The sequence below is a fragment of the Phoxinus phoxinus genome, assembly GCF_949152265.1.
Source record: "Phoxinus phoxinus genome assembly, chromosome: 3".
Classification (NCBI taxonomy): domain Eukaryota; kingdom Metazoa; phylum Chordata; class Actinopteri; order Cypriniformes; family Leuciscidae; genus Phoxinus; species Phoxinus phoxinus.
In genome coordinates this window covers 6,645,926-6,656,574 of record NC_136878.1, presented here as the reverse complement: position 1 = coordinate 6,656,574, position 10,649 = coordinate 6,645,926, and the positions used below count along the sequence as shown (strand labels likewise).

Here is a 10,649-nt window from a genome sequence, read left to right as displayed (position 1 = left end):
CCCACTTAAAATTTTATACAATTTCTTTAGTCATTTAATTCTTTTAGTAAACGTTTGTGAATGAGTGTTGCTGCATCAAAAACATTGTAAAAATGATTTGGTGCACTACGATGTAATCAAACTCTAATATTTCTGTCTTTGTACTAGTTTCTACAGCATTCCTTTTGTGTAGTTTGTGTTTACTGTATTTCAGAAATTGTCGTCAAATGTACAGGAGACTTTAATTGTTTGGCTGCTGAAAGGTTTGGCTGTGCAGGGCGTTTGAAGAGTCCTCCGATAGCACTGGGATTTCGGTTGAATGTTGGTGGTAGGAAAGCTTCATCGACAAGGGCAACCACTAAAACTCAATTTCCCAGAAGCCTTTGCTAAAGTGAGCCTGAGGCAATTTCTGTTATTACTGATCAGTTTTTTTTTTTTTTTCCACTACATATTTAGAGACCAAGAATGCATGTCTGTGTGAATGTGTGACACTGCGAGTGTGGTTTTGTTTCAAGTGAAATTTAATTGACCTTCTTTTAGCATTTAGTATTCAATAACAGTTTCATTCAAACCTTTTAACTCTCTGTATGTGTTCTTCATGTACATTACATAAGCAGAGAAGATACTGTATGTATAGTAATATATTGGGGACTAAGACCTTTTTCTTTCATCTTTTTTTCTTATTTTCCATAATAAATATCAATTTTGCGGTTACTGCATTGTTTAGTGTTTTTACTTATTCTGAAGGTTTTTCTAAATATCGGAGTAGTATGATTTTATATAATAATTATTATTACATTATTTCAATGCTACCAGTGTGACATTGAATGTTTGACTTTGGTTTGACTGTAGACTCTTGTCACTACAGTACAAATAATAGATGATATATTAATGTGTGCGTTGGGCCTAAGCACCCTCCAAATGTTTTCAGAACAGTTTCACTTTGACTCCAATAATTTTAAAAAGACAATACGATAACTTATAGCATCATTATATTTCTAGTTCTACACATACATTTTTAACATGCTTATTTGTCTTTCCATAGTTGTGCACTTTCTGTCAGTTTATACGTATTTAATATATTTGACTCCCTTGGCCTAGAGTTCTGGCATAGCAAACCCTCACTAGTAAAAAAGTACCATGGCACTGCTCTTATATTCTTTGAACATGTACAGTCATTCCTGCTGAAATAAAATAAAAATAAAATAGCCTAAGCCGGTTGGCTGGTTTTAGCTGGTCTGCCAGGCTGGTTTTAGAGAAGTTTTGGACACTTTTTTTCTACCTGACCAGCTGAACACCAGCTTGGCCAGACTGGAAGACCAGTTTGACCAGCCTAGGAGACCAGCTTTAACCAGCTACTTCTGAGTTTCCAGCAGGGATGGTATTGTGAATTCTTGTAAATACAATGGTATATTTTAAAACACCAACATTGCCACTTACTAAACCACCCATAAAAAGTCACCCATGGTAATGCCATGTTGCTTTGGATATGTACCATGGTATACCATCACTGTACCTTCCCTTATAGGAAAAACAAAACAAAAAGCTTAGGCTGGTTGGCTGGTCTTAACTGGTTTAATATGGTCTCCCAGGCTGGCCAAGATGGTGTTCAGCTGGGTTTAGCTGGTCTCCCAGGATGATCAACGAAGACCAGACTGGTCAGATAAAAAAATGTGTCCAAAACCAGACTAGGAGATCAGCTAAACCCAGCCAACTAGCTTAGGTTGGTTTTAGCTGTGTTTTTTTACAGCAGGATATAGTACCAAAAAGAGCAGATAATTATGACCAAACGAGATGCATGTAATCTGAATGCATATAATCATGTATCCAATCTCAAACTTAAGTTTAAATATGTGAGAAGCGCGTGGGACTCATTATGCTCTTTATAATAACCGATTGTGTGAGTAATTTATTATGCACACATGAGCGATTGAGCGCGCGCAGCACTGCTGCTGTTACTAGAGAGATTCCTGCGAAGTCACGTGATCGCGAGTCAGGAAAGGAAGAATGAAGGGAGGAAAGCTGTCTGCTGGCGTCCAATAACACACTCAGAAGGCAAGTTAAACACCGAAATATGCTCGAAATGACGTTCAAGCTTTCGCTTCATGAGTTTCTCTATCTTTGTAACGCGGCTTTATCAGCTTTACGCTAGTAACAAGGCTGCGTTTGATGGTTTGTCAGGCAAACTGCTCGAGCTCAGCCGAGAATCACAAAGACTGTATTATAAGTCATGTTGACTTCATTTCCACATGTGGTGCTTATGTTGATGGGTGATTTCCTTTCTTTACGAGTGTAAATGAGGTTGATAATGTTACATTAGCTCTTTTTAACACCTTCTTGGTCGTTGTTAAAGCATGTAGCCTAACTTTGTCCTGCAGATGTGGTCTGACAGTATATTTCTGCTGCATTCTGATGCTCAATTGAAATGTAGTGTGTATGTCATTTACAGTTTTATTTTTTTGAACGCACATTGGTTTAATACTACTGTCTGGATCACTAAAACTTTAGTTGTAGGCTGTATTAGCTGGTTGTATCACTAATAACTGTGTTTTTTAATGTGGCAGAAAAGATACCATGGTATTTTGATGTTGATTATGATTATGATGACGTTACATAATGATGACACTGAAATGCATGTTTAATGGTGTTTACATGATATCAAATGCAATCTCTAAAAACACCATTGTATATAGATATACCATGAAACATGTCTAAAACATGATACTACCTATTGGTTCCTTTTTTGTAACATTAAAATACAAAACAAACAAAAAATACAGTTACCGGATATAATGCTGGTACTAAAATGAACATACCATGGTATATTTATCATAGTAAATGTCCAAACAACTTGTTACTTTTAGTTTATACAAAGGTACTTCAGAAAATAGGCTACTTTTGTATGATCTTTATAAAAAGTATTGTAGTGGTAGTACCATGGTAAAGTATCTGGCATATCAAGGATATATGGTTACACCCAGGGCTGGAAACACTGGAGTAATGCTCTTGGTCATCTAATGACCTGCAGAATCTGGTCAGAAATCTAGGTGTCATTTTTGATAGTTCTCTTAATTTTAATAAACAAGTTAGCTCTGTTGTTAAATGTAGTTTTTATCAGCTTAGAACAGTTGCTAAGCTGAAGCACTTTTTATCCAAGAAAGATCTTGAAACAGTAATTCACGCTTTTGTTTCCTCACGCTTAGATTACTGTAATTCTCTGTACACAGGTCTAACCAAACATAATTTAAATAGACTTCAGTTAGTCCAGAATGCTGCTGCAAGACTCCTCACAGGCACCAAAAAGTATGAGCACATAACCCCAGTTTTAGCTGAGCTCCACTGGTTACCAGTGAAATTCAGAATTGATTTTAAAATCGTACTTTTCGTTTTAAAAGCTCTACAAGGTCAAGCCCCTTTGTATATTTCTGAGCTTTTGTCTTCTTACTCTGCCGTCAGACCACTCAGGTCTACAACCCAACAGCTACTTGCTATCCCCAAGACACGTCTTAAAGGGCACCTATTATGACATTTAAAATGTTCCTAATGTTGTTTTGGGAGTCCCCAACAACAGTTTTACATGCATGCAATGACAAAAAACACTTTTGTTGTCGTATAATATGCATTTATTTTTACCTGATTTGCTCACCGACTCCCAAATGATTCGTTCAACGACTCGTTTTTCCAAACCCCTCCTCTGCGCGACGCTAATCTGCGATTGGTCAGATGACCCAGAAGTGTTTACAGAGATAATACTTATTTTTAACACGGAGTACAATGATGCTTTTATCAATTCAATTTTGTTATAATAATGATTATAGTCCACTGCTTTAGTTTGTAGTAAAAAACTAAAAATAAGATAAAGAATTTAATGTTATGTTAGCGAGCATATAGCCCAGAGTTCATATTGTAAAAGCACAATCAGTCTTTGTTTGCGTTAGCCCGATGCATAAACATAACGTTTTTACAAAAAAAAAAAAAAAATGCAGTTACGTTATTACGAGGTATTAGGCTACTCTTTAAGACAACTCCGAAAACAACGACAAACACTTCACATATCTCAATACAATTGCCATTGAAGACCTAGAAGCTAAACGGTGCGTAGGCTACACAACAAACAAAATAATTATTAAGCATGCTACATAAAACATAAAAGCAACAATTATTAATAGCACTTACAGGAGGAGGAAGCTGATGCAAATACACTTGGAACTGAACCTTCCTTCAATATCAGCCGGCTCGCGAATCCAAGTTTGATTGCATTTAAGTTGGTAAAGCAATCGTCTTCAAAATGGCGCGAACAAAGCACAAGGCTCGGACTATACTTCTGTGGTATAGTTGTATATATGAATTGTAGCCACTTAGTCTTCAAATGCTCCTCCTTGGGCAGATGAAAAAAGTTGGCTTTTGAGTCGCACTTCAGAACACAGCGTCTCGTCGCCATGATATTTTCCCTGGGCTTGGAGCGCAATAAGTGGGCGTATCGTATTCAAATAACTTGACAAGTTGACGTCATCTAGTCAGAGAAAAAGCTTCGGTCTTCTAATGATTCATAAAAATGACTCAGAGTCGACTCTTACTTTTGAAAGACAATAACTTTATATACGGGGCACTTTCATATTTAAAACTTTACAGGATGTTTTTGTTCACTTAGATCTATGTTACACACTACATGAAAGGTAAATTTCAAAATTCCATAATAGGTGCCCTTTAAAACCAGAGGGGACAGAGCTTTTTCTGTAATAGCTCCTAAACTCTGGAACTCCATCCCACTTCATATTAAGTCCTGTAATACAATTGTCAGTTTCAAGACAAATCTGAAAACACACTTTTACTCTCTTGCTTTTAATTCTATAGCTTTATAATTTATGTTTTATTCAATTATTTAAGTGTATTCAAGGAGTCTTGTACTAATTTGTATGTATTGTCAAGGCAATACTGTTTACTGTTTTAACTTGTAAAGCACTTTGGGTCAACTGTTGTTCGGTTAAATGTGCTATACAAATACAATGACTTGACTTAACTTGACTTGGAAAAGTCATGAATATTTTAAAAAAAAAATGTTTGGTGTGTGGATTTTTTTGTCACATGGTTTTGACGCTAGGTCTGATTCATATATAGTTTAGTCTCCCCAGACCCCACACAGACCTTTATTTATGGCATTTGTTTTAAGAAAGAGGAATTTGCTTGTTTTAAACCAGGTCAGATGTGTGAAGTGGAATGTTCCTGTATTTATGACACCTCGGTTGTTGACTTCATTGTGTGTGTGTGTGTGTGTGTGTGTGGCTGTTTCTATATTTTTTTGAGCAGAAATGGGATGGAGTTGTTCTACATGTGCTGCCGTTTTGATTGACGGTTGGAAGCAGGCCAAAAGTGAAGGCTTCGCAGAAGAGCTTTCATAGAACGGTGAATTTAGATCTATTACCGTTCAAAAGTTTGGGGTCAGTTACATTTTTTTTTTTTTAAGAAATGTCTATTTTTATTCAGCAAGGAAATATATAAATAAATACTGTTCTTTTGAACTTTTTTATTCATCAAAGAATTATGAAAAAAAAAAAAAAAGTATTGTGGTTCCCACAAAAAAAAAATTAGGCACAAATGTTTTTGACTGATAATAATAAGAAATGTTTCTTGTCTTGAGCAGCAAATCAGCATATTAGAATGATTTCTGAAGGATCATGTGACACTGAAGACTGGAGTAATGAGTAACTGAGTAATGATGCTGAAAATTCAGCTTTACCACCACATGAATAAATTACATTTGAAGTAACGTTTAATAAATTACTGCTTTTACTGCAACATTAAAAAACAGACCCCAAAATTTGAACAATAGTGTGTTTTCATTCTTTCAGTTTAAAATAATTCTTTATCTTCATGTGTTTGTTCAGGAATCATCATTATGAAATCAAACAGCCTTTTATAGCCTTGTAGATTCAAGATGTTGTGAGAAGAGAAACACAGTTACAAAAAATAATAATAATAAGTGAAGACCAGGGTGAAACATAGTCTTTTATCAATTTATATGCAAGAATAAGACAAAATAAACAGCCATTTTTCCCTACATATATTTTTACGAAAATATTTTAATACATAAGAAATGTTGCACTTCCTTGAACATTAAATGTTGACCTAAATTAGCCTAATTGTTGAATTAGTTTAGAATTGAACTGAATCATTTTAGATTCATTGATTAGGCAGTTAGATAGTTTGAATCAACAGAATTTAATCTTAACTTTTATGCACATCATTAAAATATTGGATATTTATGCACATATTTAAAATATTATATATTGGGGTTGGAAATAAAATATAAAATTACACAGTCTTCAAGAAAGCTAATAGCCAAATAAAAGTTCATTGAAATTGAAATTAACTTTTTTTTTTTATTATTTAATTTGTTTACCCAATATGACAAGTAGAAAATTGGGTTAAATCAATATTATTAAATATTACTGTCATATGTTATCATATCTCTTTTGTAAATGTATGTACTGTAAACTAAACTCAGTTTTTATTCATTTCTGTTTCAGAGACCATCATGAAGTTGAATGAGAGGAGTGTGGCGCATTATGCCACATGCAACTCTCCTCCAGACAAGACAGGCTTCCTCTTTAAGAAAGGGGAACGGAACACGGCGTACCATCGCCGCTGGTTTATCCTGAAGGGCAACATGCTGTTCTACTTCGAGGAGAGGGAAAGTCGAGAGCCCATTGGCGTCATCGTCCTGGAAGGCTGTACGGTGGAGCTCTGCGAGTCCGAATCCGAAGAGTTCGCCTTCGCCGTCAAATTCGACTGCATCAAAGCGAGGGTGTACAAGATGGCGGCGGACAGCCAGGCCGCGATGGAATCGTGGGTCAAGGCTCTGTCCCGAGCCAGTTTCGACTACATGCGCCTGGTGGTGAAGGAGCTGGAGAGGCAGCTGGAGGAGGTACAAGAAGCGAGATCGTTACAAGCCAAAAGCAAGGCGAAGAAACACCAGACGCAAGCGCAGGGGGCAGAAGCGGGCCCTCGAACCGCCACCCCGTCCCTACAGAACACTGCCGTAACGGGGCCTTCGCAGGAGGGGCTGTCTAGCAGAGAAAACGGGGTGTCTTGGAGTAAACACACCAGTTCGGCTAACGGCGTCAGCGAGGGCTGTGCCTGGGAAGGGGACTGCAGCGCGAGGGCAAGTGGAGTCAGACCACCTCCGGTGCCTCCGCGGAGGAAGACCAACGGCGGGTCGCTCGAGAGCCCCGTGTCTCCCGGCACGGGCTGCTTCTCCAAACTACACGAGTGGTACGGCAAAGAGGTGGCTGAACTGAGAATAGAATGGCTGCAGAGTAAATGAATGAAGCTGGACATCTGCAAGAGACTCCACATATATGCAGCCGCACACATACCATACTTAAAACAATCATGGTTTATAGGGTCAGTTCACCTAAAAATGTTGTTAATTACTCGCCCTCATGTCGGTCAAAACCCGTAAGACTTTCGTTCATCTTGAGAGATTTCTGTCCCTCCATTGACACTTCTTTGACGCTTCAAAAAGTTCATGATGAGATTTTAAATCTAATCGATATGAATTGAGCGGTTTAGTCCAAATTTTCTGAAGAGACTCGATCACTTTATATGATGAACAGATTGAATTTAGGCTTTTATTCACATATACACATTGATAAGCGAACAGAAACAGAAGCTCAACCGAATCTGCTTGACATGTGACAACAAACCTCATTGGTTCTTGCAGAAGCTCAAACCAAACGTGATGCGTAACACAAGAATGAACCTCATTGGTTCTCAAACATCAAGCGAACATGCTTGAGCTTCCGTTTACCACAACTGATGTGTGCATTGAATGTTTATATTATGCGAATAAAAGCCTAAATTAAATCTGTTCTTCATTTAAAGGGATCGTGAACTGCTCAATTCATATTACGATCTCTTTATGAACTTTTTGAGGCTTCAAAGTGGTAGTTGCGTAGCTGTCAATGGAGAGACCGAAAGCTCTCAGATTTCATCAAAAATATCTTAATTTGTGTTCCGAAGTTGAAAGAAAGTCTTACAGGTTTGAGCGACATGAGAAATAATGTCCGAATTTTCCTTTTTGGGTGAACTATCCCTTTAATATATAATATGGTCAAATTCATCTAAAAACAGAGAGAGCATCAAAATGAAAATCAAATGTCCACGGTTACTGGTAATTATTTTATAAAACAAGACCAAGCCATTTTTTTAAAGGAACATTCTGTCATTGTTTACTCACCCTCATGTCACATTCCACAACTGTGTGAAAAAACAAGTTAATTTCTTTTTCTTTAAATACAGCAAGTGACCAAAGTTGGGGGAAATTGTTTATTAGTTATATGCAACAATATGACAAAATAAACCACAATATTTACCCAAATATATCTTTACTATTACATGAAAGACATTGCACTTTGAGCTGTTGAGGGTTGACCTAAATTAATCTTTCAATCAATTAATTGGAACAATTCATTTTAACTTTATCTAATTTTTGCTTCTGAAGTTTAATTCAGAAATGCTATTAAAATCATCTTAGCATAATGTTCCTCACAAGTCGTGAGACAAGGATTACAGTCTGTTTTGAAGATTATCAGTTAAAATAAAGTCTTAAGTGCGCCTTTAAAAGAGTTTGATTTGGTGCAAAGGTTGTACAGACCACATTTATGCTGCTTTTTTAAAGCATGACAGTTCCAGTCGCAATTTTTGCAGTCTGCCAAACTTCTTTGTTTGTGTTCATGAAAGCAAGAAAGTGATGTGGGTTTGGAACGGCATGAGAATGAGTAAATGATGACTGTGTTTTCTTTTTTAGATGAACTGTACGGTCTCGTGCTTAGCTTCATGCTGGGGTTTTCCTAGAAACTCATGTTGAAGTGGCTTGCCAGTTCTATTTGCTTTATTTTTAATATGTACATTTTTAAATTGACGTTTTACTTGTAGAACAACACTGTCAATCCTTTTTCACAATGTTGGTCTTGATAAAAAATAGAATAGCGGTACAATATCTGTGTTTTCAGAATCAAAATCATCTTGAATGTTAGATATTACAGTGCCAAAGCTGGTCTATGGTCATTTGTAATCATTTTTCAATATTATGTAGCAACAAAATAACACGTTAACCTGAGGTTTAGGATATCTACAATCGAACCTGCCAAAAACAATTGCCAAAATTATTTCTAACTTTAAAGTATGTAAAAGTGTCTGAGACAATGGAGCTATCTAACTAGCCGGCTAACATGTAATCTTCGGTCAATGTTTTTTTTTTTCTAAGCAATGTTATTAATTTTTATGCTAAGCCTTGCTATGCTTAATTATAATTATATATTATCATACTTGCCAATTAGCATGTCAATGCTTTGCCTTTCCTTTAAAACGGACCAATTGTAGTCATCATACTGTGACCAACATGTAATACATTATACTTACAGCTCTCAAATTTATTTATGGCTTTTTCAAAAATGCATTTTTAATGGTACGAATTGTGTGCAATCTTGTAATCATATCTGGTGAGGTATTGCCTACAGTAACACAAAATAGGGTCCTTGACTGGCCAACCACTGTGCCTTCAGATTTCATATAAAACACTGTGTTAGATTCCAAAATAAAATGGGAATTAAGAGATGAACATGGTTTTAATCCTAACATCTTGTGTATTAACACGGTACTGCAATAGAATTGACTTGTTGCTGAAGCTGTATTGCAATAACCAGTGTGTCAAAACAGGCACTGAAATTACATTGTGTAAAATATTTCATTTGAAGGAAACAAGAATGTAATTGTTTTAAGGAGTCAAATAAAGATGACCATCAGGATAAAATATGTATTTTATTTGTGTTTTTTTTCTTCAAAAATTTGAACTCGCACAATTTCACCACAAGGTGGCTCAGCATTGCTTTGTATTGGTGAGTAGTTCCTTTTTCTGAAAGACTGAAGGGTTCATTCACAGATCCCGTGTCATTGCATTAGTTAGAAATGTGTATGTATGGAGAATGCATTTAATTTTTATTTGGTGGATGGTTGCTAAAATTCAATGCTATTGACTTTTGTGTACATTTCTCTTCTTCAGCGGTGTGCATAATAAAAAAATAAACTATGAAACATACACTTTTACATTTATATATGCCCTTCATGGCCTTTTCAAGGACATGGAAGTAAAGATTAAGTTTCGAGGGCATTGTTACTACTGTGGAACGTTTTTTCTACACTGAATGAAGATTTCATTGCTTTTTCATAACAACCTGACAATTTCATATTTCTCACAGCTAGTAACCATATACTGTCTATGCTAGTAACACGCTTTTAATGGACAACACACATTTGACAGCGGAAACTACAAAATATATCATGTGAAGCCACAAAGAAAGCACTGAACCTGAAGCTGTTTTTAAAATAAAAGTCCCAAAGCGCTTCATTAAAGGCCCACTGAAGTTCCTTGAAACGCCCAGCATTCACTTTGTTGACGTAATTTCTACTGAAACCATATGTATGACTGAAAAAGAAAGACAAGGCAGGACATATCGAACAGCTCCTCCCCTTTCGTTATAGGCTCGTTATAGCCGCAGTTTGAGTTTCCTCCTAATCTGTTTCTCATCCTAATCTCCATATCACTTTAAAATAAAACAGACTTCATTCGCCCCAATGGAAAGCATATTTAGACTGTCTGAATTGTTCCC

At 36.3% G+C, this 10,649-nt stretch overlaps 1 protein-coding gene across 2 annotated transcripts; it reads left to right on the top strand.

Annotated features, from left to right (window-relative positions):
* Positions 1-1,915: 1,915 nt before the first annotated feature.
* On the top strand, positions 1,916-10,052 carry LOC306994958 (sesquipedalian-1-like). 2 transcript variants are annotated; one of them, XM_079606004.1, is made up of 3 exons: positions 1,916-2,034; positions 5,287-5,382; positions 6,507-10,052. In XM_079606004.1, the coding sequence occupies exon 3, from the start codon at positions 6,515-6,517 to the stop codon at positions 7,301-7,303; it is 789 nt and encodes a 262-aa protein (XP_079462130.1). In that variant the 5' UTR covers positions 1,916-2,034; positions 5,287-5,382; positions 6,507-6,514; the 3' UTR covers positions 7,304-10,052. The 2 variants fall into 2 exon arrangements, with proteins under 2 accessions (XP_079462130.1, XP_079462129.1); XM_079606003.1 differs by having other exon boundaries at positions 1,964-2,034; positions 5,287-5,417; positions 6,507-9,797.
* Positions 10,053-10,649: the final 597 nt, after the last annotated feature.